The following is a 27,627-nucleotide window of genomic DNA, read 5'->3' as shown; positions in this document are numbered from 1 at the left end:
AAAGACAGTCAAAAATTAACGTCATTTACCTTCGTTCCCGCGTGTGACTCGTGCTGTAAATGTCTTCCTTGTTTTTAGTTCACGTGATTACGTAGGAGGCGTGATGACGCGATACGTGACTCCGCCTCCTCCATTACAGTGTATGGACAAAAAATATGTTCCAGTTATGACCATTACGCTTTGAATTTCGAAATGAAACCTGCCTAACTTTTGTAAGTAAGCTGTAAGGAATAAGCCTGCCAAATTTCAGCCTTCCACCTACACGGGAAGTTGGAGAATTAGTGATGAGTGAATCAGTCAGTCAGTGAGTGAGTGAGTGAGTCAGTCAGTCAGTCAGTCAGTGAGGGCTTTGCCTTTTATTATTATAGATATACAGTATATACAGTATATATTTTTCTTTTTAACCAAACTTAGTTTTCTAATTTCTATATTGTTTCCAAAACACAGAACTTGGGAAATAACAGTTCACTTAATTAGCCCAGGAGTCCAATTAAAAACAGAAGCTGATTGGAACAAAAACCTGCAGCCACAGTGGGGTCTGATGTTGAGAAACACGGCTATAGAGGAAGGCCTTGACAGCTCCGGCCCCCTTGATGTCATGTCTGGGCTTGAACCTATGGCTGAAGACCTTTCCGATCCCAGCCCCTTTGACGTCCTGCCCTGACCTTTAAACGCCTCCACCTTTCCCCTATTCCCTCAGGTCTGTTTTGGACTCTGTTTTTTGCACATCAGTGTTATCATTTACTTGCAATTTGCAGCCAGGAAACCAAATATATGGGTGGCTGCCCCAAATCTTGCTATGGCTCTTTGTGGAGTTTGTGACAATATATAGAGTAGACAAAAATAATGAAGCCTGATATGTCATATGTTACACCCTGCCACCTACAATAATAAGCAGGTGATGTATGGCCTGCCTGGACCTTTAAAGAAGTTGCATGTACAGCTGGCACCACAAAGAAGTGTCCTAGTAGGATAGTCCCAGGTAATTTAAAACCCTGAAAGTGACTTCTAGGGCCATCTTGGGAGTAGCTGTGGACCTCACCTTAAATGGCCTTGCCTTGCATAGGCCATTTGAGTGTACAGTAAGGAAAAATGGGTTGGCGAGCACTTGACTGGTAGAAGAGAAAGTAAGATGGCAGTTTATTGGTATGGAAGTAGGGAACGGAGCGCTCTGTGAATAGATGTTGGACTTCCTCACAGGCAAACCCCAGGTGGCGATAGTGGGATGCTGTGTCTCCAAACACTATTATCCTTAATAAAGTAGCCTCTCGTGTTTCTATTCCAAGCCCTCTACTATATTCTCTTTACATCTAAAATGGCACTCTGGCACTGGACAATAATAGAAGTGTGAAGAGCTATGTATTTAGCCTTTAACAAGATTGGCACTGAAATATTAATGGGATGCCACACTTACAAACATATACATACGTAACTGACCAATACAATGTTGCATCTACCTGTACATACCCATTTTCTTGGGGAAATCAGAGGACCTAGAGTAAACACACCCATGGACAAAAGGAGAAATATTCCCAAATTCCTGGCAGAATTACTGATTATTACTGAACTACAACTATGCATTACTGCTTCTTCATCTTCATTTAAAACTCCTGGAGTTCTGCCTACTTACTTCATGTGTTTTACTTAAACTAAGCATTCTTGAAACACCAGCCACTTGTCCATTTCCTTTTCATGGTTGTGTCTAATCACTAATGCAAAGAGGTAAGAGTTTATCCTTGCAGTCAGAATAAGGTTGGAATCGACTCTGGTTAAGGATGACAGTTCAAAATATGGCAGCCAAAGCTTTATAGGTATGTCAGGGTTGAAGTATTACTCACATAAGAACTGGATTAGTCTTCATTTTATAGTTTTCTTCATGTTTAGGTGGCATTTGGGCTTCCTATCACCACTATTTAAATTCAAGCGGGCGACAATGGTTTAACCTAAAATAAACGGCGAAGGAAAGGAGAAAGAGTTACCTCCAGGAATGTGGCTCAAATCCAGCGCAGATTCCTTTACATCTCAAACAAGGCACACCTCGCCCTTCTGGCTGCTGCGACACAGACATCTGGAAAAATGGAAATGCAGCCCCTGTCAGTAACCTGCTCATTTGTTTTAAACTTAACTTTCACTGGAGTTGAGTACCAGTTTAAAACTGTCTGCTTTACACAGTGGCTTAGGAGGGAGGGTTAATGAATAATTATTATTTTATAGCCTGCTTTTTTACAAAGACTAAAACAGCTGTCTCTTTCTGCCAGGCATCTTAACAAGTCCTAAAGTCTAATTTGTAGAAGGCAACATTACTTGTAAATTTTCATTGCGTGACTTTCATTCCAAAATGATGGCTCACAAATTTTGCTTCGGGTCTGAGAAATGGATGCAAAGAGCAAGCCAGAAGTGTTTTTCTATAGAATTGGCCTTTGTACAGTGGGTTCTCTATAGGAAAAAAAATATATACACACACACTGTCTACACGTGGAAGTGCGTGTGTCTGGCTGTCTGGCCTGGAAGTACGAGGCTACAGCATGAAGCTCAAAGAAAGCGACTCTGTTGCCAAAGTAACACCGGCTCCACTAATACACAAATGAGGCGAGCACATCAGGCAAAAGGAAACCTCAGAGGAGAGAAAAACTCACTGATAGACAACTGAGGCGAGCACATCGGCAAAACAAAACCGACGAGGAGCTGCCCATATACAACTGATGCGACTGTTTGATTGAAGTGCCAGAATCCCTGGTTTCTAGGAGCCCGCACTTTTTACAACATGGGTTTACACAGCTAGTATATAATATATATCTATCCATCCATCCATTATCCAACCCGCTATAGCCTAACTACAGGGTCACAGGGGTAGGCTGGAGCCAATCCCAGCCAACACAATGCAGGAAACAAATCCTGGGCAGGGCGCCAGCCCACTGCAGGGCACACACGGGACAATTTAAAATCGCCAATCCACCTAACCTGCATGTCTTTGGACTGTGGGAGGAAACCAGAGCGCCCGGAGAAAACCCACGCAGACACGGGGAGAACATGCAAACTCCACGCAGGTAGGACCCGGGAAGCAAACTCGGGTCTCCTAACTGCGAGGCAGCAGCGCTACCCACTGCACCACCGTGCCGCCCTATCTATCTATCTATCCATTATATAAAAAAATCTTGGGTCGAGACGCGATTATCTCGGAGAGACACTTTGAAGTCCCGCGAGACTACTTGCATGTCACGCCCTACTTACAAACAATTTCTCGGAGACACTTTAATGTCCCATGAGACAAGGAAGTGAGACAAAAGGACAGCTGCCGTACAGGCTTTTAAATGATCGTTGCGCAGCATGACATGCAGATCACTCAGCTCGGTAGCAGCAGGCTGATCTGTTCGCATCTCCTTAGTGTGCGTTCAGCCCACTCCCCCCCCCCCCCCCCCTCACAACGCGAGCACAACATGAAGTGGCAAGCGTGAAGCGCGCCCCCGGGTGGGGGGTGGGCGAGCGAAGTGAGTAGGGGCCAAAGACCCCGAGTATATATATATTTATTTTTCACACAAGCATGCATGGGAGGCAGCAGTGGGGTCTACCTACTGCTGACACACAGGTACAGGGGGTAATGAGGTGTGCTAATGCCTCTTCTTCCCTCCTTACAGGAACAGTAAGACCTAGTCTCCCTCCCTCGTTCGACTAGACGTCCCGCCTCTTCCCTCTTCACAGCAATAAAAGACAACAGCCTTGCTCTGCAGCCAGTCCACTTTTGGTCTCAGTTTCTTAAGACTATTTTTTTTTGAGCAAACCTTACCGTATACGGGGAGGACTCCCAAACCTTTTTCAATTGTGTTTTGTCTCTAATACAACATACATATACATATATCACAACAATGTCACGGATACACACCAGATTGTCACCATCCAGGCTCACCTAAGGTATATAGTATCACCTTGGTATGAGAGCAGCCGTTGTCACTAAGCCTCGAAGCCAAGGAAGCCCCACCTCTTCTGGTTCCGCTTAGTATAAAAGGCCGATGCTTCCAGGAGGTGGATCTGACTGCTATAGAGAGTGACAGAGAGAGAGTGTGTCCCCTAAAAGAGCACTATCCCAAGGGAATTGTCCCAGCACGAGAGCACTATTGAGCATGTGCTTTGCCTGGTTGACATTCCAAGCATCTGGATTTTGCCCTGCCTCATCATTCACCTACCTATCTATCTATCTAATTATATAAAAAAAAATCTTGGAAGGCTTGGGAAGAGACAATACATGATTTTCTTGGAAAGCTTTAACGACCCACGAGACAAGGCACTGAGACAAAAGGACAGCTGCTGTACAGGCTTTTAAATGATTGTCGCGCAGCGCGACAAGCAGAACACGCAGCTCGGCAGCAGCAGCAAGCCAGCAGCTGATCCAACTGCATCTTCACAATGTGTGCGGCAGAGATGTGAAGTGGCTGGCATGTAGCACGCCCGGGGGGGGGGGGGGGGGGGGGGGGGGGGGGCAGGGGGTTGGCAAGCAAAACGAGCAGGGGGCAAAGCCCCCTAGTATAGTAGCACTTTAAGCTACTTTTTTGTATGAAAATGTGCTATATAAATAAATGTTGTTGTTGTTGTAGTATATATATCTATTTATTATATAAAAAAATCTCGGGTCGAGATGTGATCATCTCGGGGAGACACTTTGACGTCACGCGAGACTAGACATTACAACCTTAGGAAGTAACACCCGTGAGACGGTGACTTTTGCACGTCACACCCTACTTATAAATAATTTAAAACAAGTTCACGGACATCTAACCTCGCAGTTGTTGGAATGCTTTTGGCAGACACGCTTCATGTGCTACCAGCTCTTAAAAATGTTATACGTTCTAGATGACCCATGAACAACTAAGCGAAGAAGAAAGAGCAGAGCGTCGAAAAGAGACACAAAAGCGTTGGAGAGAATAGAAGGCAAAAAACGATGCACAAGAGAACAATAATAATCTATTTGCAAATTCAGAAACTAAGGTAAGTAATAATCAGCCCGGACATCCCGCAAGAGACACTTTGACGTCCAGCAAGACAGAGCAGTGAGACCAAAGGACAGCTGCTGTGCAGGGTTTTAAATGATCGACGCACAGCGCGAGAAGCAGAACACGCAGCACAGCAGGAGGAGCAGTAAGCAAGCAGGTGATCCATCCGCATCTCGAAAGCATGTGTTCAGCCGCCCCCTTCACAATGCGAACGGCAGAGACGCGAAGAGGCTGATGCGTCCCGGGGTGAGGGGGAAGGAGTGGGCTCGCGAAGCAAGCAGGGGGCAAAGCCCCCTAGTATATATAAATATATATTACTACACACACACACATGCATACATATACACACTTATATAATACATATATAAATTCAAACATTCATAAACATGATTACTACAATTGAGGGTCTCAGAAGCCAGAGCCTGGCTGGGCAGAATGCTAGTCCATCAGAGGGCTCACTCACACATACACCAACACATGACTAATTTGGAATTGCCAAAGCACATAACCATAAACCAACAAGAATATGCAAACTCCACACTGACAACAGAGAGAGCAGACCTTTATAGGTAAGGTGAGTGCTATTCACACAGGAAATGGGCACAGTTGTACTCGTTTGACTGTTTCAAGTGAATACTGGAGTAAAAGGAACTGATTGTTTTCCCAGGACCTCGTCAGTAGTAAATGGCTTTAGAGATACTGAAACACCTGCTAAAACGGTTAGATCAGCAACCACTCAGGATGGTTTGAAAAATGCGCATACCTTGTTGCATCGTAAAGGCTACATTGAACTCTCACTGCATTTGCCATGCACCTACCTCTGATGCTGATGATTCTTGGAAGTGAAAGGCATTCTCAGTAAAATAGCCTACTCAGTTTTTGATTTCATATCCTTTTTTAATTTCCATTGGCAGTGGGCACCAAAGGATTCCACATACACATGTTGTCTCATCTCTGACTAGAAAAGGTAATGCCTTAACAAAACACTAGCTCGTCATCATCCTGTTATATTCTTCCCTGACTTCCCTCTTCATCTATCTCCTTTAACACACTTTCCCTAATTTCTTCATCATCTGTACAAGATCTGCTCTGTAAAATGAGACCTACCATTGTTGTACTGGAACTCATCCCCACAACACATTCATCAAATCCCTGCTGTCACAACAATAATAAATACATTCCTTAATTACAGACTCTGTGCCAGCTGCTTTGAGATTTGCTTCTGTAATCCAACATTAAAAAAAAACAGGACCTGAGGTTAACAATCCATACTATCTTCACCCCCTGTTTTTCTCCGTTACCTTTTCTATCTACAGGTGTCAAGCTTGGTTTGACTTCCCACCTCAATAGTTACTTAACTTGTAACAACCTGATGGAACCATTTCATGGATTGCTCAATGTACGTATGGCTACAGATCAATTGTATTAGACCTTAGTGCAACATTTGATACTGTCAATCACAATCTTCTACAATCCAGAATGGCAAGCATCTGGGACATTTCTGGCACTGCTCTCCAGTGGTTTAAGTTTTACTTAACTGACAGGCAAGTGTTTGTCAATCTTGGCAGTCACACAAGGAGTTCAAGGCCTGTCCTTGGCATATTATATTATATTACATTATATTATACTAGCCGACGCCTGCCGTAGCATACAGCGGTGTAATAACAACCCCAAAAAGATGTTTTTGTAGAATGTCTCTTAAGTAATTCCTGCAGTGTAATCCAAAAGACTTGTACTACAATATCAGGTCTGTGCTCTGGTCTTTGGGTATTCGACAGTGCATGTAGAATTTCTGGCCAAGCAGGATTACATGTGAAAGTGATAAATAAATCAGACTTTCCGAATTTACGTACTATGGCCATGGCATCTTGATAGTTTTGTGGCATGTATCTTGGACTTCCTGGAAATGTGGACGGTAATATGATAATTTTGCCTACACGTACGTTATTTTCAGCGTTTGCTTGCAGTGCGTCTGATAGTCCTTTGTACTGTTCCACACGCAGATCTTGTTGATGTAATCTGAGATAGTTGAGACGCGCACCCTCTGTTTTAACATACGCATCTACGACGTACTGTTGGAATAGTTTGCTGCTGGAGTGCAAAATACTAAATGTATTCCTCATTGCTAATCGGTACGTGTAAAATTGGCATTGAGTAAGCCTTATTCGCTTGGCGGTTCTTTTATCGGGAACATGTTGTAAATCTTTGTGCCAGCCAATGTTTCCTTAAGGGAATAAAAGTGGGTAAACCATAGGATCGCAATTCATATTGAGCGTGGAAATCTGTTTACAGGAGTTGCCTATGGGATAGATGCAAATGTCCCTTTCGGCAGGTGGTTCTCCATCTTCTCCGACGAAAATCGCTGCAACATCGGTGTGACATGTCGGGGCATTGTATTGTCGTAAATCCTGCTTAAGGGTTTCCTTGAAAACCATTCGTACAGATGCTGTTGGATTGGACTGAGCGATTTCATGCATGTGTTTGTATGATGGTTCTGAGCATGGAATCTAGCTGGAGAAGTACATTTTCGCTGCATGCAGAGTTTGCTTTATTTTGTAAGCGTCCTTCAGTAGCTTGCGCTGTGTCAAAAACATACAACTGTCCATATCCTGGAGAGGTAGAAGTGTTAGCGTATAGTGGAGAGAGTTGGTAATACTGTAAATTTGCCTGTGTATTTTAAAACAGTATGGTCCATGGGCAGGAGATTGAGTTATCTGTGCACCCATGGAAGGAAACGCTAGAGAAGAGTTGTATTCTCGAATGTGTTCACGATAATTTTTAGCTTCTGATGTTTGCTGTGTAAGAAGCTGTCGTAAAGACACAGGCGGCTCCTGCAAAGGTGGTAAAGCTACTTTACCGTTGTGGCAGCACCTCGAGTACTTGTATGTATTACGCTCAGCAGGCCAGTATAGTGCATGTCAGTGTTTGCACTGCTGGTCTGGAGTCCCAATGCAGCGTGGGGAAGGGTTTGGAAGAAGACGAATAGGAATCGAGAAATGCCGTGTCAGCTGCGTGTGGGTGGGACCAGTTTTGAAGTGGAAGCAGGACGAGCCAGAAGAGAAATACAGTATATATAAGAGATTATACTGTATTATACTAGCTGTGTAAGCCTGTGCTGTAAAAAGCACGAGGTCCTAGAAACTATTGAAATTGAAAAAAAAAAAAATTGAAATGTCGAGATGTCAGATCATTGAAAGTTTCTTCAGAGGTTTTGTTTTGCTGGTGTGCTCGCCTCGCTTGTGTATTAGCGGCGGGAGGAAAAGTAAATGGGATACCGTTTTGCCGATGTGTTCGCCTCGCTCCTGTATTAGCTGCTAAGCGACTTTGTCTTTCTTCAGAGGTTTCGGTTTGCCGCAACAGAGTGAAGCTGCAGACATGCTGGCCACGCTTGCGTATCCTCGGAGGTGGAGCCCTTACCACGATTCCACCTCTCACTTCCGGGTTGGACAGACACACAGACTTCCACGTGTAGACGTTTGTATATTATATTATACTAGCAAAATACCCGTGCTTCAGAGCAGAGAAGTAGTGTGTTAAAGAAGTTATGAAAAAGAAAAGGAAACATTTTAAAAATAACGTAACATGATTGTCAATGTAATTGTCGTAGGTTTATTTTAGTATTGAGAGTGAATTTGATGATTGTAACGAAAAGGCAGGAGTCACCAGCAGGAAGATGTGAAGGAAGGCGAACAATAACAGGTTTGAAGCGGTGGAGTAAAGAAGAAGGGAGCAGTGAGCACGACGAACAGCCGAGGAAAGTAAGGAAGCGAGTGAGGAGGCACATGAGTGCGGGATGTTGTTAACGTATATAGATAGGGAGCCAACCACGCGGTAAGTGCGCGGACAGCGGCCGTGTGGAAAAAGGAAGGGAGACTAGGGGCAGCCCCTGTGCGTCTCTGCCATGAAATTAACGGGAATAAGGAATGAAACCGCCAAAAGGAGAGGTCAGTTCTGAAAGTTCCTTACGGTATAATGGGGAGAACCGCCAAAAAGAAGAAAAAAATAAAAACATAATTTGTATTGAGAAGAATTTATATTGATAGCTTTCATATCCGAGGGCCTCTTGATATACAGTACAATATTTTTCGTTTGCTATCAGGGGCAAAAAAAATGTAAAATGTAAAAAAATGTAAAAAGTTGGCAAGGTATCTCTGACCAAGCGGAAGGCTCTGACGGGAGGGTGTCTCCCACGTGGGGAGAAAAGCACATGGCCGTGATATTTCTACCAATGAACAGCTACCCTCTAAAATACACGCAACTCTGATCATTTCTCAAAAACATCCAACGTTAATGCTTAACAATCTCTAGATGATAATGTCTGCTGAATAAATGGGTATCGCTAGCTAAGCGGAGGCGAGGTGCGCTCCAACACATGGCGAGAGGTAGAGCGACTGATGCGTGAGTGAGGAGGGCCCTGCCCGGCTCCCCACTCCTGAGGTCACTCTTCCCTCTCCCCTCGGCCCACAGCCTCGGTCTCAGATTAGCACGAATATATAAGCGAACTATGATTCTTAGCACTATGAGAGAAGTTGCAAAATCAACCGGAATATTCAAGCAAATTATAGAAAAAGACCCGATCTAAATCCGTTAAGTAATTCTTAACGGACAGAGAACAGACGTTTTATTTTATATATATATATATATATATATATATATATATATATATATATATATATATAGAGAAGATGATGGACTGCAGTGATGTGTCCCGGTTTGCCCTGCAATGGCCTGGTACACCATCCAGATTTGTTTCCTGCCTTGTCCTCACTGTTTTGCAGATAACGTTGTGACCCCCTATGACAATAAAATTGGATTCAGGAGGATCACAAAAGGCAAAATGGATAGATTACACCATTCAGCAATTTTTCCATTAAAGGATTGTGGGAAACCTTAATCAATGGTAGCAGCATTGGGTAACATATCATTTAAAAGTAAGTTTGGTCAGGACTCTTTCCACCATCCTAAAAGCATACAAGCATTCTGTACTGTTAGAATACTCTTTCATATCAAACCAGTGACAAATGCACGTCACTTTCTGATTTGCTTGCCAAAGCCATTACGTGTAAGATAAAAATCAGTTTCCAACATTTACTCTCTAGTACACAAGACATGGCAAACCCGCACAGCAACTTATTATCACATGGGTGCCACATATTTTTTCAAATGCATCACCCTTCTTCTCGCATATATGTTGTATTATCTCGCTGCAACATGATACCTATGTCACGTACACGCAATAGTAAGAAAGCCCTTAGTTCAAATGTTAGGAATGAAGGCGTGCCACTGGCCAACTTATCCAGAAGATATAAGCGGGAAGGTGCAAACAGAGTCAGAAATGACCTTTAAATGGCACTTTTTGAATGCACTTCACAAACTTCCTTAAATTTGTCCAACCGGAACATTCATCTTACTACTAAATGTTCACTTTGAGATTGCAGGTACAAACCATTGGCTTTCCACATGACACCTTGATGACTATACATATTCTTCATTTATTCATTCATTTTACAAAGCCATTAGTCTTTTTCAGTGCAGTGGCAGCATCAGGCCCATGGCAAGAACCGACAAGGAATGGTGAGAAAGTCAACCCCGACACGGACAGACGCAGAAGACACAAGTGCAGGCACACAGGACTTTTATTTCCTTTCTCCCTTGTGGGAAACATCTTCCCACAAGCACAACACAGTCCCAAAAGCAAGGCACACAATACACAACTCATTTTCTTCTACTTAATTTTCTCTTCCTTCTCTTCTCCTCCACTCCTCCTGGCAAATTTCGTCTCCCTCTTCACCAAGTTGTGTCTGCCGGCCCCTTCTTATATAAGGCACCCAGAAGTGCTCCAGGTGCTCGTCGATGGATTTCCAGCAGCACTTCCAGGTGTGGTCGGAAGTGCTGCACTCCAGGGTTCAGTGTCTGCTATAGCACTCCCTGGCGGCACCCACGGACCACAACAGGGCTGTATCAAAATCCAACCCCCTATGGAGCCCTGCGGGAGTCTGAGGCACCGCTATTAGCAAGAGCAGTTGCAACCTAGGGAGGTAATGTTCTGGCCACGTTTCCACTCCTGGTCCTTCCAGTGTGGAGGTGTCCTGACCGGGCAAGGGCCCTGAACGTACACGACAATGGTCACAAAGAAGACCACCACCTGACACTCTCTCAGAACAGGACTAGACAAGTTTTGAATCGCCAAATAATATACAGTGCATCCGGAAAGTATTCCCAGCGCATCACTGTTTCCACATTTTGTTATGTCACAGCCTTATTCCAAAATGGATTAAATTCATTTTTTTCCTCAGAATTCTACACACAACACCCCATAATGACAACGTGAAAAAAGTTTACTTGAGGTTTTTGCAAATTTATTAAAAATAAAAAAACTGAGAAATCCCATGTACATAAGTATTCACAGCCTTTGCTCAATACTTTGTCGATGCACCTTTGGCAGCAATTACAGCCTCAAGTCTTGTTGAATATGATGCCACAAGCTTGGCACACCTATCCTTGGCCAGTTTCGCCCATTCCTCTTTGCAGCACCTCTCAAGCTCCATCAGGTTGGATGGGAAGCGTTGGTGCACAGCCATCTTAAGATCTCTCCAGAGATGTTCAATCGGATTCAAGTCTGGGCTCTAGCTGGGCCACTCAAGGACATTCACAGAGTTGTCCTGAAGCCACTCCTTTGATATCTTGGCTGTGTGCTTAGGGTCGTTGTCCTGCTGAAAGATGAACCGTCGCCCCAGTCTGAGGTCAAGAGCGCTCTGGAGCAGGTTTTCATCCACGATGTCTCTATACATTGCTGCAGTCATCTTTCCCTTTATCCTGACTAGTCTCCCAGTTCCTGCCGCTGAAAAACATCCCCACAGCATGATGCTGCCACCACCATGCTTCACTGTAGGGATGGTGCCAGGTTTTCTCCAAACATGACGCCTGGCATTCACGCCAAAGAGTTCAATCTTTGTCTCATCAGACCAGAGAATTTTCTTTCTCAAGGTCTGAGAGTCCTTCAGGTGCCTTTTGGCAAACTCCAGGTGGGCTGCCATGTGCCTTTTACTAAGGAGTGGCTTCCGTCTGGCCATTCTACCATACAGGCCAGATTGGTGGATTGCTGCAGAGATGGTTGTCCTTCTGGAAGATTCTCCTCTCTCCACAGAGGACCTCTGGAGCTCTGACAGAGTGACCATCGGGTTCTTGGTCACGTCCCTGACTAAGGCCCTTCTCCCCCAATCGCTCAGTTTAGATGGCCAGCCAGCTCTAGGAAGAGTCCTGGTGGTTTCGAACTTCTTCCACTTATGGATGATGGAGGCCACTGTGCTCATTGGGACCTTCAAAGCAGCAGAAATTTTTCTGTAACCTTCCTCAGATTTGTGCCTTGAGACAATCCTGTCTCGGAGGTCTACAGACTATTCCTTTGACTTCATGCTTGGTTTGTGCTCTGACATGAACTGTCAACTGTGGGACCTTATATAGACAGGTGTGTGCCTTTCCAAATCATGTCCAGTCAACTGAATTTACCACAGGTGGACTCCAATGAAGCTGCAGAAACATCTCAAGGATGATCAGGGGAAACAGGATGCACCTGAGCTCAATTTCGAGCTTCAGGGCAAAGGCTGTGAATACTTATGGACATGTGCTTCCTCAATTTTTTTATTTTTAATAAATTTGCAAAAACCTCAAGTAAACTTTTTTCATGTTGTCATTATGGGGTGTTGTGTGTAGAATTCTGAGGAAAAAAATGAATTTAATCCATTTTGGAATAAGACTGTAACATCACAAAATGTGGAAAAAGTGATGTGCTGTGAATACTTTCTGGATGCACTGTAACATGCATGTCACTGAGATGTGGGATGAAAACCAAGTACAGTAATCCCTCGCTATATCACACTTCGACTTTCGCAGCTTCACTCTATCGCAGATTTTGCACCCAACCTGCATTTCTTTGAATTGTCTGAGGAAACCGGAGCAAACCCACGAAGGGAGGACCTGGGAAGCTAACCCAGGTCTCCTTACTGCAAGGCAGCAGCGCTACCACCGCGCCACCCCAAATTCAATAGTGTTTATCCAAATATACAAAAAAACTGATGAGAGTGTGAATATCCATCCATCCATCCATTATCCAACCCGCTATATCCTAAGTACAGGGTCACGGGGGTCTGCTGGAGCCAATCCCAGACAACACAGGGTGCAAGGCAAGAAACAAACCCCGGACAGGGCGCCAGCCCACCGGGTGTGAAAATATGAACATATTTCACCAATCCTGCAGTCACTTCATTGGCTCCCTATTCACCTCCATATTGAGTACAAACTCTGTTTGCTCACTCATCAGCGTATTCATGGAAATGCTCCACAATACTTTAAGGAACTCCTTATATTACAATCCACTACAAAAACCTCCGTTTTGCAAATACCCACCGCCTTCTTCCCCCTGTGACCAAACTTTGTACAATGGGTGACCAAGCCTTTGCAGTCGCTGCTCCACGGCTCTGGGATGCCCTACCAGAGAGCCTGAAATCACAGCAGATTGTGGGCTGTTTTAAAAAACAGCTAAAGACTTTTCTATTTAGGAAAGCATATTAACAAAATTGCCTCTAATTATTGTTTTATCTTTGTTTTTATCTTGTTGTGTCCTTGTTTACATTTTTTTTATGTAGCACTTTGAGATTTACTACAAATGTAAAGTGCCTTATAAATAAAATGAATTATTATTATTATTTGTCTGCTACACATGCCCATACACAGAACAATGAAAATTAATGTTTCATTCTATTCTATAAGGTGTGGGTGACACGAGATGACATCAACTGTGAGGCTGGATGTACACCGAGAGCCTGAAAGTGTCGTTTCATTCATTGTGGGAATCCAGCCACGCGTCAGGTGGTGACGATGAGCACTTACTGTTGAGCCACTTCGGGTACCAACTTTTAATTTCAAGATAATTTCTCCTCTTGGCTTAATTATGCTCAGCTGATATGTTTGTGCATTTCTTCCCTAACCAGGTGACCCAGTGACTTCGCCTTCTACTGAAACTGCAGCATGGTCGGGACACGTCTTTGTGGTAGCTACTACTGATCGGCATGCTGAAGGCGACACCGGTGCTGTGCAGGAGCGTTTTCTTTTTCTTTTATATTCTTTTGCGGTGGCGCAGTGGTAGTGCTGCTGCCTCGCAGTTAGGAGACCTGGGTTTGCTTCTCCTCGTGTTTGCGTGGGTTTCCTCCCACAGTCCAAACACATACAGGTTAGGTGCATTGGTGATCCTAAATTGTCCCTAGTGTGTGCTTGGTGTGTGTGTGCCCTTCGGTGGGATGGCGCACTGCCCAGGATTTGTTCCTGCCTTGTGCCCTGTGCTGGCTGGGATTGGCTCCAGCAGACCCTCGTGACCCTGTAGTTAGGATATAGCAGGTTGGATAATGGATGGATGGATTCTGTTGCCATTGTTACCAACAGTCAAGAAGTGTTTTTCTTTTCTTTTTTGAAAATCCTCAGCCATTTTTACATCTCTGCATCTGTTCTTCTACAATAGACAAAATGAACAAACAAAATGTAAGGCAAAACAAAGAGATAAAGTAAAGGGAAGACATCAAGAGATGGAAAGACAGAAATAAAAAGAATAAATGAAGCTGCAAGAAATGTGGCAGAAGGGAAGAAGCACACTCACGGGAATAAAAGACAAGCTGAAAATGGTTTGGCACAAAGTTGAATTTGTGACACAGGAATTGTTTAAACTGTTATGACTCTGCAAAAAACAAAGTAGTAACAAATGTCTGAAAGAGGGAGAATATGAGCGCAGCCAAAAACGAGTGCTGCGGGACTTCAGGTGTTGTCAGATGATTTCACATTCCTTTGCTTTTAAGGAGGATACGAAGAAGCCTGCTTTCTAAACATGCCAGAAAGAAAGAAAAGAATCCGGTGCTACTACTGAAGCAGTAATTTAGAGTGACGTAACTCCTTACTGAGGTGGCGGGGTGGCACGACGGTTAGTGCTGTTGACTTATATTGTCAGTGCTGGGGTTCAAATTTCACATTTGGTCATTGTCATTTTCAAAATTAGTAAATAAATAAATGCTTCGGGATATTAATGAATATAATATACAGTATGTTGTCCAGTAGTCCATCAGTTCTGACTTTGATGTTACTGCCAGTAAATGTCCAGGAGAAAAAAGTACAGGATCTTACGTGACAGCATAGTTATTGGGACTTTGTACTCAAATGCGGCACTTGGTGCCTACAGCCCAACTGCCAAGTGGTTTTGCCTGCCTAAGGTAAAGTCAGCTCTGACGGAGGATAACAGGAATTGTCGGGTAGAGGGGTCCTTTCATCAGATTGGCTGGCCCAAAATTGACTCAGCCGTGGAATGGCCAATAGGGGGAGGCAGCTTGATGGCTGAGGTCTCCAGGACTCTGAACAAATCCAAATCATATTATGGGATATCATTTACTGTTAAATTCTGCTCTGTACTTGTAATATTTTTATTTTAGTTATACTGTGGGGCGGCACGGTGGCGCAGTGGGTAGCGCTGCTGCCTCACAGTTAGTAGACTGCTTCCCGGGTCCTCCCTGCGTGGAGTTTGCATGTTCTCCCCATGTCTGCGTGGGTTTCCTCCAATAGTCCAAAGACACGCAGGTTAGGTGGATTGGTGATTCTAAATTGTCCATAGTGTGTGCGCCCTGTGGTGGGCTGGCACCCTGCCTGGGGTTTGTTTCCTGCCTTGCACCCTGGGATTGGCTCCAGTAGACCCCCGTGACCCGGTAGTTAGGATATAGCGGGTTGGATAATAGATGGATGTTATACTGTATTGAGGATTACTTGTGTTCTGCTCTGTCTATTGTATTATATTGACCCCCTTCTCTTTGACACCTACTGCATGCCCAACCTATCTGGAAAGGGGTCTCTCTTCTTCCATTTTTTGGGAGTTTTTCCTGGTCTTCTTAGTGAGTTAAGGCTTGGGGGGGGGGGCTGTTAAAACCCATTGCGGCACTTGTTCTGTGATTTTGGGCTACTATACAAAAATAAATTGCATTGTTGTAATAAGAATGTAAGTTTAATGTCACTGTGCTCTGTACAAGAATTATTTTATAAATCCACTCACATGTAAAAGCCTGGCTAAAGTTAGCACACAGGGGCTGCTAGGTAAGCATTTGAAGAGAGAAGGTACAACTTTGAAAATGGGCATTGTACTATTTCTGTATGTTAGAGATGAAATCAAATCCTCTCCTTTCCTTGTCTGGATCCCAAGTAAGGGCCTGCACGTGGAGAAAACAGTATATAAAGACTTGGACAGCAGCCAAATACTTTGAAGCCGACGGATAGATGGGTGATATCGTCATCCATCTGGAAAACCCTTCCAGCGCAGCGACGAAAGATGGCAGACTGTATAGATCAAGATCCCACCTTGGTATTGTCTTTGCCACAGGCTTCCCATCTGTAATGCCGCGTAAATTGTCAGTAAAGAAAGCTAAGTTATTTTCTCTTATGTGATTTTTACCGCCGTATCACTATGGGAGAAGTATCGCCTTTTAATATCATATCTATATAGTTTTCGGTTACTTAAAACACCGCAATTACAAAAGAACTTATTCCAACTAGGGAGCTATATCGCCCCTTAAAAGAACAATTGCCTTGTGTTGTACTTATCTAACCAGGGTGTTTGAGGAAAATGAAATGCACGCAAGGTCCAAAATCCCCGCTGTCAAGCCCTGGTTGCCACTTTATTCTAGCATACATAATAGAAAGTCAACTCTCAAGTCAAGTCTATTGCTATACATTTCTGGATTCCAAAGACAAGTACTCCCACTCTGCTGCGGTGCCTTAGTTCAGTGGGCTACCGTGACTCAATCTACTGTTTATTCTCGTCTTCAGAAAATCTCATCACATCAATCAGGATTTTAATAATGGGCAATTAAAGGTGGGTCTGGAGCCTGATAAACAGCAAACTATAATGGCTGTCACACACGTGCGCATGGGAGGCAGCTAAAGGACTCCAAAGAAGGTAATTCCCGGTCAGACCAGGGGGTGGCAGAGTGCACTAATCCTTTCTCTTATCTCCTCGCAGACCAAATGCGGTATATTCCGCCCCAGAAGATGTCAGCTAATAGCCAAGACCCCAGTCCCAATGCCTCATCCAGATGCTTTTGAAAAGATGCTAAGGCGTCCACTTCAACTTGGTAGCTTGTTCTAGATTCCTATCATCCGTTAGTATGAAGAAGTGCATCCTGGATTCTGTCTTGAATGCACTTCACAGGTCTGTGATGGTGGATTGAGGAAAAGTGAAAGGCAATAAAGCAGACATAGATTAAGGGGGATACAACTTTTTTTAAAAAGTGAGTGGGACACACTTCATACGTTTTTTTTTTTAAATACTTAATTTTCAAACTTCTCCAGCTTCAAAAATAGTTACGCCCTTGTTCCGTGGTACCAAAGAGGATCCTTGTCACTATGTAGATTTATAGCTCAAGCACACATTCTCAAGGGATGGCCTGTTGAAAAGATGCGACTTGGACAAGAGAGATGTGTTTCTGGGGGGAAAAAGCCTTTCTAGCCATTGAAAAAGAGTTCCTGCACAGGTGCACTGCGTGACGTGTAGTGGTTAGCACTTCTGCCGCACAGCTCCTGGCACTTGGGTTTAATTGCCAGCTCAGGTCACTGTCAGTGTGGTGTTTTCACTTTCTCATCTTGCGTCTGTGTGACATTTCTCTGTATGTATTCCAATTTCCTTCCATACCTCAAACAGGTACACATTGTCTTAATTGGCTTTTAGGTTTTCCACTCGACCCAAGCGAAGCTGGCACAACTGCTTGCAGAAATCTGAGCTGTGCCAGCTGATACTAACTCGATACCAGTGGGAGCGAGATTCATGTATCGCATGGTGGCAGATGCCTTTCGTGTCATACATCTGAGAATGGACACTCGGCAGTTCTCCACGTATCAAGGTAAGGACATTAGTGCTCGAACTGCAAGACTGTAAGCCATTTCTAAGTTATTTAAGTTAAATTAAATGTTTTCCTATAAATTAGTGCATAGTATATGGGAGGTTCTAATAATTGTCACAAGATGAATTGAAATGGAATATTCTAACTATTTCTGGCCCCTCTGATTGTAGATTAGTCTTAGTTAGTGGCCTGCCTTTCCGTGTGTAAGCCATGGAGGGCACACAGTTTCAAATCGGGCCTTAACGTGCTCAAGTTGTACGTGCAGAGCCATATGTTTAGAACGTACTGTATGTGAAGTAGAGTACAGAGAAAGAACTCATCCTTAAGTATAGAAACAGTTTAACAAGAAGAAACATTTTTTCCTTTTTGCTCTTTATTTTACCCTAGCCGTCCCCTGCGGATTCGCCCGTGTAGTAGTGAAACAGGACAGTGAGGAGGGCCCTGCCTGGCTTCCCACTCCTGACGTCACACTTTCCCCCACCCCTCGGCCCGCAGCCTCTGTCTTGGATTAGCGTGAATATTTCGCTTCTGCAAGGGAACTATGATTCTTAGCACAATGAGAAGTCACAAAGTGAACCGGAATGTTCCAGCAAATTCTAGAAAAAAAAAAGTTCTAAATCCGTTAAGTAGTTCACTCGATCGCCAGTTAAGCCGATGTAAGATACACACCTGGAAGATGGCACCTCTCGGCCTGCTATGTCTCTCTCGGATTCTCTCAAATAAATCAGTACCACAAGCGAACTCTGCTACTTAGCGCGATGAGAGAAGTCGCAAAATCAACCGTAATGTTCAAGCAAATTCTAGAAAAAAACCCGATTTAAATCCGTTAAGTAGTGTCTCATGAAAAGCAGACAGACAGACAGATGTTGGATTTTATACATAGAGAGATGTGTAACAACTTTTCTCTATTCTTGTGTGGACAGTCTGCTTTGAAATTTCACTAATCCTTTTTAAAACACTGTAGTGGGGCTACATAGTAATAGTGTTTTTAATGTTTGTACTGAGTGCGTTTTGTTTCCATCGTCCCGTTTGCTGTTTATAATGTGTACGTCAGCGAATGTCGTCCCTGTAAATACAGGGGGACAGATGAAGGAGAGAAGAGAAAGACGGAGATTACATTTTCACGACAATGAACCAACTTTACCTGCTGTTTTCCACAGTTTGTTTTTCATTCCGCCGGACTTACTTCAATTCAATCATCGCCAGAGACCCCGGGGTTGGACTATATTATCCACCACACGTTGAGGATTTACGGTGAGGTTGCTCCATTTTTTCCGGGAAATTCAAACGCATCACTTATCTGTTGACCAGTCATCCGTATTCAGGACAGTTGTATACTCGGACTCAAGTTCAATATCATTGGCATTTTCCGTATTCATTCATTGTTAATCGTGTTTTGTGTTTGTTATATGTTACTGGGACAAGGGAGGGTTTGTTATTGTATATATGGTGTTGTCACATTGTTAGTTTGGTGGAGGGATATACATATCTATAAATATATACTTATTTTCTACGTGTGATATTTGCATTTTTTGTTATTGTTTCATTTAATATATTTATCCACCTATTTTTACATATCTGCTTTTGTGTGCTTATGTTTAAACCGTCGATTGTGGGGAAAATTTTATTTGTTAGAGGTACGGCTTGGTATTTATAGATTAGCCTCAGTAATTTATCCAGGCCACAGGTCTTGGAAGTGTAGCTGCCGGCTGGGTAAGGGGTCGGCCGTTACAGCACACTTTATTGGACTAAGAGATATCTTTTGGTACGCGTTTGACCTATGCTTGATCCTACCTTACTCACCAGCAGCTGCACTCATCCTACTGATGAGACTGTTTTCCTGCCATTTGAATAAGTTAATTTTATATAGATTATAATCTTCATTTTCGGATTCATTTTCATTCATACATTTATTTTCCTGTTCAGATTTAAGTGCATTCTGTGCAGTTTTTGTTGTTATCGCCTCCTGTAGAACTGCATTTTGCCCATATGAATCTGTTGTCACATACATATGCATGAGATACAACCTCAGGGCTCACCTACTGGTAACTACACTCCAAGCCAGAGTGTGGCACTGTCGCTTAAATGCCTTTTCTCTTCTTCCCTGTGTAGCACGGATGATTGGCGGACAAACCACCTATGATGCGACTTCTGCCTCCAGAACCAGCCCCTTCCACCTCATCTTCCTGAAAACCAGCTCCGTCGCCATCTTGGCGTCAGTCCTAACAAGACGCCCCCTGCAACTCTCGATTATATGGGGTTCACCTAGGTGCCCCAATCCTTTCTGACTTGCTGTCTACCTCCATTTACATCATCTATCAGTGACATTTTTGCAATGAAAATTCTGATGGGGCCACACAGACTGAGGTAGGAGATGCTGTCAGAAGGGGTGCAGACATCCTGTGAAGCTATGCCTAAAACGTTGTAGGGTCCAAGGGTCTGGCCAAGCAATCCAGGAACAGGCTAGAAGTGCCAGGCATGAAGAAAATGGCATATGCTCTGTCACACACGTGTGCATGGGAGGCAGCTAAAGGGCCTGAATGAGGGTAACTCCATGCCAGACAAGGGGGTAGCAGAGTGTACTGATCCTTCATCTCTTTCCACTGCAGACTGATTATGCGAAATTCTGCCTGGACCCGATGACACCACTTACAGTTCCAAATGGCATCACTTCCGTGTCCGGTCCTGATGACGTCACTTCTGGGCCTGGTCCTCATGAACTCACTTCTGGTTCCGGCCCGGATGACCTAATTTCCTCTGCTCTCACTTAAAACTGCCATCTTTGCATCATCAAAACAGTTCCTGTTTTGGACTCGAACCTGTACACAACTGTACACAATGTAACTATTTTGCAGCCAGGAAAAATTATATGGGTGGCTACCCCAAATCTTTTTTTGGGTCTTTGTCTCATCTTTGACAGTTCCTAAAAGAAACTGCACTGAGCATACCGTGGAAAATTGAAATAAAAATACATGATATTACTGATAGAATTACAGTGGACCGTTGGCGTACGAACTCAATTCGTTCGCGAGGGCTGGTTGTAACTCAAGTTGGTTGTAAGTCAAGACTATTTTTCCCATAAGGAAATAATGGAAATACCCATAATGTGTTCCGAACCTCCCACAGCAACACTTACTTAACCTTTTCATAATAAAAAAGGGTTGTATAATGTGCATAATTTACCAGAAACACCAATAATTTTTCTAATGTACTAACCAAAAAGTTATAAAAAGTGCCTAGCCTACCAGAAACAACAATTTCATACTGTACTCACCATTTAAGTTGATATCTTTGGCTTGCAGGAAAGGAGGAGGAGGAGGAGAATGAAATGGAAGGTGGTTATTGTTTGGAAGGAGAGCCCCCTTCCATAAGAACATCAGGACTCTGGCTCTCTGGTGTCCCTTCTCTCCATGGGAGAGGCTGTAGCCCACTAGGACCTGCTTTTGGCTCACTAGGTCCCAACCTTTTCGGAAATAAAAACTGGTCTAAGGTTGTCTGTTTCTGTCCTTTCTTCAACACAGTTCTGTAGTATGACATGACAAACAACGTGCCCCAGTAGGGCTGAGCTTCCATGCTTGGTTCCTGTGGCCCTCGTACAGACCAGGGCGGCTGTCCCCTCGTGGTCCAGGGGAGGTATAAACGCTCTCCTGGTCCTTCTAGGCAACCCGGCCGGGCATGGGTCCTGGCCGTCCGCCACAGCTTGAACAACAAAGCCCCAATGTTCACCGGTCCAACTCCTGATAGGTACTGAAAATGGTAGCGCATAACCTACTGAGTGAGGCCTACCCCACCACTCTACCACGACTACAATCCGCACAGTTCTCCCTCGAAATGTGGGAGATCTTTATGCCCCACCCTGTACATTTGTGTTTTTTATACTTTAGGTTTAATATCCATCTGTCCATTTTATAAACCTTCGTAATCCACAAGTGTTTATCCCTGGCTGCAAGGCTCCAATCAGCTCTGCACATAAAGCTAATTTCCACGAGACACACTTAACCCTCATTCATTCCAGGTCAGTTTGGACTCGGTAATTAACCTAACATCCACATCTGTGTGTTGTGGACAGAAAGCGGAGTACCTGGAGAAAAGCCATACAGACATGGAGAAGAAGGGGCCGACTCAACACAGAAATGAGTGGGCACAATGCTGAACCCAGGACACTGAAGTGGCAGGGCAGCAGAATTACCCAAAAGTGCCTACAATTCAGAGTGAACATAACACCTGGAACCACAGAAAAATGCAGTCTCACCCCACAGCGGGGTAAACCCTAACAAACAGAGGAAGCAAAGTTGACAAGCTGCAAAAAAAATTTGCTTAAATATTTATTATTAACAATAATATTAGGCGTGAAATCTTTTTTGTCTTGTATTCGAACCAAGGAGGGTGCAAAAGCTTGGCGATTCTGTTCAGTAAGGCTTTGCAATAACAGTCAACCGCTTTGCCAAGTTTCAGCCTCTGATATGACAGGAAGAATAATTGAGCCGGAGCCATGGCAAGTATCCAGCTCTCCGAGAGCACATTCTTGGCTTCGCTCTTCTTATTTTACAACAATGTGTGGATTTACAATAAAGCTCAGGAGATGGCCGTGGTTATTTTAGATAAAGTGACCAGATTGTTCCCTTGGCTTCTGGCTTGGGCCTGGCTAACTTATGTAACAGCCAGGATGTTCAATGACCCTACATATGTCTGCCTGTCCCACCCAATGTGTCAGCCCACTGGAGAGTTGAAGCACTGAGCCAGCAAACAGCTCAGCCTGGGCTGTTCAGGTCAGCTTCCCTTGGATTATCTAGGGGTGCAACAAAGTCATTTCTATTCATAACGGATTCTCTCAGTCTGATAAAGATGTTCTGAATGTGTGAAGCTCATGTATTATGGGCCTCTCTACTGCAGGCAGTAAAACTTGCTCCTGACGCCTCTTTTCGCTTAACTTCGAAGGATGGATTTGCTTCCTTTATCAGCCCCTCAATGATGGAAGTCACAATAGTTGGTGCTGATGCCTCACAGATACAGCATTCTGGGTTTGAACCATGCTCTTGGTTGCTGTATGGGTGGAGTTTGCAAGTTCTCCCAGTGTCTTGCTGGGGATTTTCTTTGAATATTCCAATTTCCTTCTCGCATCTAAAAAGAATGATCTATGTTTGGTTAAGAAGCCATTCCAAATTAGCCCTATGTGGATGTGTGTTTCAGTGGCCACTGCAATTCAATGGTGTCCTGTTCTGAGTTGGTCCCTGCCTTGTGTTTAACGCTAGCTTCCTGTGACCCCCTAAACTGAATTAAGTGGGTATGGGAATCTGATATATAAAGCTGGATGTGTGTTTGTACGTCAGGTACGTAAATCCACACCACTGAACCTCTCTGACGGTTTTTGAACAGATTCCCCACTTGTGCCTGGGGAAGAGCTCAGGCTATGTTTTGTTCCGAAATTAATTAGTTTCCCCCACCATGGGCAGCACTGAGTACCCCTCTTGTGTTTTACCAGTATGCAAATCCACACCATTGAACCTCCATTCACCAAATTCTACAGAGTTTCAACACTTAAACAGGGTAAACCCTAAGCTATATACAGGGTGAGTCAAAATGATGTTAACACTAATTGTGCTGCTACGTATATACTTATATACAATTTTTGTGGACCATTTATGTGCTACATATGGTGCATGTGTTGAACATGATAGGTGGATAATTTGGAATCCATTATATCATTACAGAAGGACTTGGATAGCATACAGGCTTGGGCAGATGTGTGGCAGATGAAATTTAATGTCAGTAAATGTAAAGTATTACACATTGGAAGTAAAAATGTGAGGTTTGAATACACAATGGGCGGTCAGAAAATGGAGAGTCCCCCTTATGAGAAGGATTTAGGAGTCATAGTGGACTTCCCGACAGTGTTCAAAAGCCATTAAGAAAGCTATCAGACTGTCAGGTTATATAGCACGGTGTGTGGAATACAAGTCCCAGGAGGTTCTGCTCAGGTTTTATAACTAACACACTGGTGAGGCCCCATCTTGAGTCCTGTGAGCAGTTTTGGTCTCCAGGCTACAAAAGCACAAAAAATCTCTTAATGGCAAAGCATTGATGCTGTCAGAATTCATCACTGACACCAAACTTTGATATGCTGTGCTTAACAGGGACTTGGCAAAAACCAAATGAATTAACGCCTCTCACGGAGGCGACACCACCTGGTTACACTTTCCTCACAGAGCCTCGTAGCTCAAGACAAAGGCGGAGGACTTGCAGTAATTGTCAGAGTGGAGTTAAACATCAAAAGAATCCCAATTGACTGTCCATTGTCTTTCGAATGTCTGGCTCTTAAACTAATAACAGAATCAGGTCCTGTCTTGCTCATTGTTCTCTATCGTCCTCCAAAACACAATGCATCCTTCTTATCTGATCTGACTGAACTTTTAATCCACTTAAGTTTCTTTTTCCAGAGAGTCATTCTTCTGGGTGATTTCAACATCCATATTGAAATCCCCACATCTAAACTAAGAAATGAATTCCTATCCTTATTGGACTGTTTTGACTTGACACAACATGTTGGATTCTCCCACCCACTTTGGTGGTCATATATTGGACCTGATCTGTACATCTGGACTATCTGTTGTAAACACTTACAGCACTGATTTGGGACTCTCTGACCATAAAACAGTACTTTTCACTGTCTCATTACCTCTCCTTCCTCTTACCTGTAAACGACAAATTTCTTACAGAAACCTTAAAAATATCTGTCCCTCTATCCTTTCTGGATCCATTTCTGATCTTTTACTGTCATCACCTATTCCATCAACACTAGATAGTCTTGTTGACCACTATAACACAGCCCTTCATTCAGCATTAGATAAAACGGCTCCTTTAAAACATAAGGAGGTTTCCATTAAGCGTTCAGCTCCTTGGTATAATTCAGAATTGCAATCTATGAAAGCAGCTGGACGACGCCTTGAGAGAATGTCACGTAAGTCTGGCCTCACTGTGCACATCCAGGCTTTCTCTGACCACCAAAGAGCTTACAGAGAAGCACTAACTGCTGCTAAGAACACCCATTATGGTAGAATAATAGAAAGTGGCCACAATAACCCAAGGGTTTTGTTCTCTGTAGTTAATAAACTACTCGAACCCGCATCTGGCCCAATTACCTCCTCTACTCAAGTCTGTGAGAAATTGCTCCACTTTTTCCGTAACAAAATTAAAGATCTAAATAATTCAACTAACATAAATACATCATCTCTTTATATCTCTCCCTGTTTTCCCACTCCATCCAGCTCCTTCTCTAAATTCTCACCAGTCACATCTGCTTTGTAAGATAGGCTGACTACTTGTGCACTGGACCCCATCCCCACCACACTACTTAAATCCTGCCTTCATGCCATAATCCCGACTATTACAACAATAATAAACTCATCCGTTGACACTGGCTTTGTGCCCTGTGTCTGTAACCCTAATGTTAATAAAGTCTGGTCTTAATGCGGACAATCTTAACAATTTTCGGCCTATTTCCCACTTACCTTTTCTGTCAAAAGTTCTTGAGTGTGTTGTAGCTTCCCAACTCACCAACTACTTAACTTCTAATAATTTGATGGAACTCTTTCAGTTTGCTCTTCTACAGGTAATCAATAATTTGCTTATGGCAGCAGACTGTGGACAATCCAGCATATTAATTCTGTTAGACCTCAGTGCAGCATTTGACACTCAGGTCAGACATGACATTCTACTGTCCAGAATGGACAACATGCTGGGTATATCTGGCACTGCCCTCCAGTGGTTCAAGTCCTACCTGAATTATAGGCAAGAGTTTGTTAGTCTTGGCAACAGCAGATCCAGCACAGCGCCAGTCACACAAGGGGTTCCTCAGGGCTCTGTCCTCGGTCCTCTCCTTTTCTGTATTTATATGCTTCCCCGTGGCCATTTTATCCATAGCTTTGGACTGGGTTATCATTTTTATGCAGACGATACTCAACTCTATTTCAATGTTAAAAGTGGAACTTCATCAGAGCTTTCTCAGCTCACAACCTGCCTCAGTGAAATTAAAACCTGGATGGAGCAGAACTCTAAAATTAAACTGCAACAAAACTGAACTGCTGCTAATTGGGACCAATTAAATGAGCTCCTTCCCAGTCCATCTGCGCGGTGATCTCATCAGACCTGCCTCTACTGCAAAGAATCTTGGTGTCATTTTTGATTCCTCCCTTTCTTATTCCGCCCACATAAACCACATTAAGAAACTTTCTTACTTTCACCTCCGTCACATATCACGTGTTCGCTCCTTCCTCTCCTTTTCTAATGCTGAGAAACTTGTCCATGGTTTTATCACATCCTGCATCAATTATTGTAATTCCCTACTGGCAGGTGCCCCTTCTATTCTTCTATCACAGCTCCAGCTTGCTCAAAACTTGGCTGTAAGAGTCCTTACACGGACCAGCAGCAGCGAGCACATCACACCCATCTTGCTTCACCTTCACTGGCTCCCTGTGTCCTACAGAACTGAATATAAAATTCTACTAATAACCTACAAAGTCTTAAACGACCTCACGCCAAACTACATCAGTGACCTTCTCCATCACTATGTGCCTGTCCGCCCACTAAAGTCCTCTGATTCTGGCAATCTTGTTGTTCCCCACACTGGGTGACAGGGCCTTCAGCTGTATAGCGCCCAGACTCTGGAATGACCTACTGAAATGAATGAGATCAGCTGACTCCATGAACAACTCAAAACTCATCTGTTCAGGAAGGCTTTTAGCTCTACTTGACTTTATTACCCTTCTCTCAGTTTACCTCTCTGTCAAGATGCTCATGTAACCTGTATGTGTGTGTGCGAGACCATCAGTTATGTTGTCTGTTAGGCTTTTCTCTGAATTACTATCTTACTCTTCTTTATTTATTTATCTGGTTTAATATAATGCTATGTACTGTATACCCTGCCGTTCTTTCTTAAACTCTGAAGTGCCTTGAGCATGGGAAAGGCGCTATATAAATAAAATGTATTATTATTATTATTAAGGAGGACATAACAGCACTAGAAAAGGTCCAGAGAAGAGCAACTAGGCTGAATCCAGGGCTACAAGGGCTGAATTATGAGGAAAGATTAAAAGAGCCGAGCCTTTACAGTTTAAGCAAAAGAAGATTAAGAGGTGACATGATTGAAGGGTTTAAAATTAGGAAGGGAATTAGTACAGTGGATCGAGACGGTGACTTTAAAATGAGTTCATTAAGAACACGGGGACACAGAAACTTGTTAAGTGTAAATTTCGCACAAACATTAGTACGTTTTTCTTTACACAAAGAACAATAGACACTTGGAATAAGCGATCAAGTAGTGTGGTAGACAATAAGATTTTAGGGACTTTCAGAACTCGACTTGATGTTTGTTTGGAAGAAATAAGTGGATAGGACTGGCGAGCTTTGTTGGGCTGAATGGCCTGTTCTTGTCCAGATTGTTCTAATGTTCTAATGATGGCAAACAGGATGAGACATTCCTGTAAATCATTGTGCACATATGACGTATGTTTTGTGAATAAATTGTTTCCGCCATTCAAATGTTAACATAATTTTGACTCACCCTGTATTTTGATCCAAAATTTAGTCAATGGACCTAAACAGTGTACCCATGCTAGTTCATATTGTGATCGCCATGTTGGATGCACCGGGATCCAGACCAGGATGTGAACTGGCTCCTTACTGGGAAGGGAGGCCGTAATAGAAGGAGTGGGAAGAACTGGCGT

At 43.5% G+C, this 27,627-nt stretch overlaps 1 protein-coding gene across 1 annotated transcript in view; it reads right to left on the bottom strand.

Annotated features, from left to right (window-relative positions):
* The window catches only part of lmcd1 (LIM and cysteine-rich domains 1), a 94,693-nt gene that overhangs the window by 55,533 nt on the left and 11,533 nt on the right, over window positions 1–27,627 (bottom strand). Inside the window, exon 2 of the mRNA XM_051921029.1 lies at window positions 1,980–2,068. Coding sequence (XP_051776989.1) covers window positions 1,980–2,068 — 89 coding nt within the window. The remainder of the gene's footprint in view (window positions 1–1,979; window positions 2,069–27,627) is intronic.

This window comes from Erpetoichthys calabaricus, chromosome 18 (assembly GCF_900747795.2).
Source record: "Erpetoichthys calabaricus chromosome 18, fErpCal1.3, whole genome shotgun sequence".
Taxonomy (NCBI): domain Eukaryota; kingdom Metazoa; phylum Chordata; class Cladistia; order Polypteriformes; family Polypteridae; genus Erpetoichthys; species Erpetoichthys calabaricus.
Note: the sequence above shows the minus strand (reverse complement) of the source record. Positions and strands in the feature narration are given on the sequence as shown.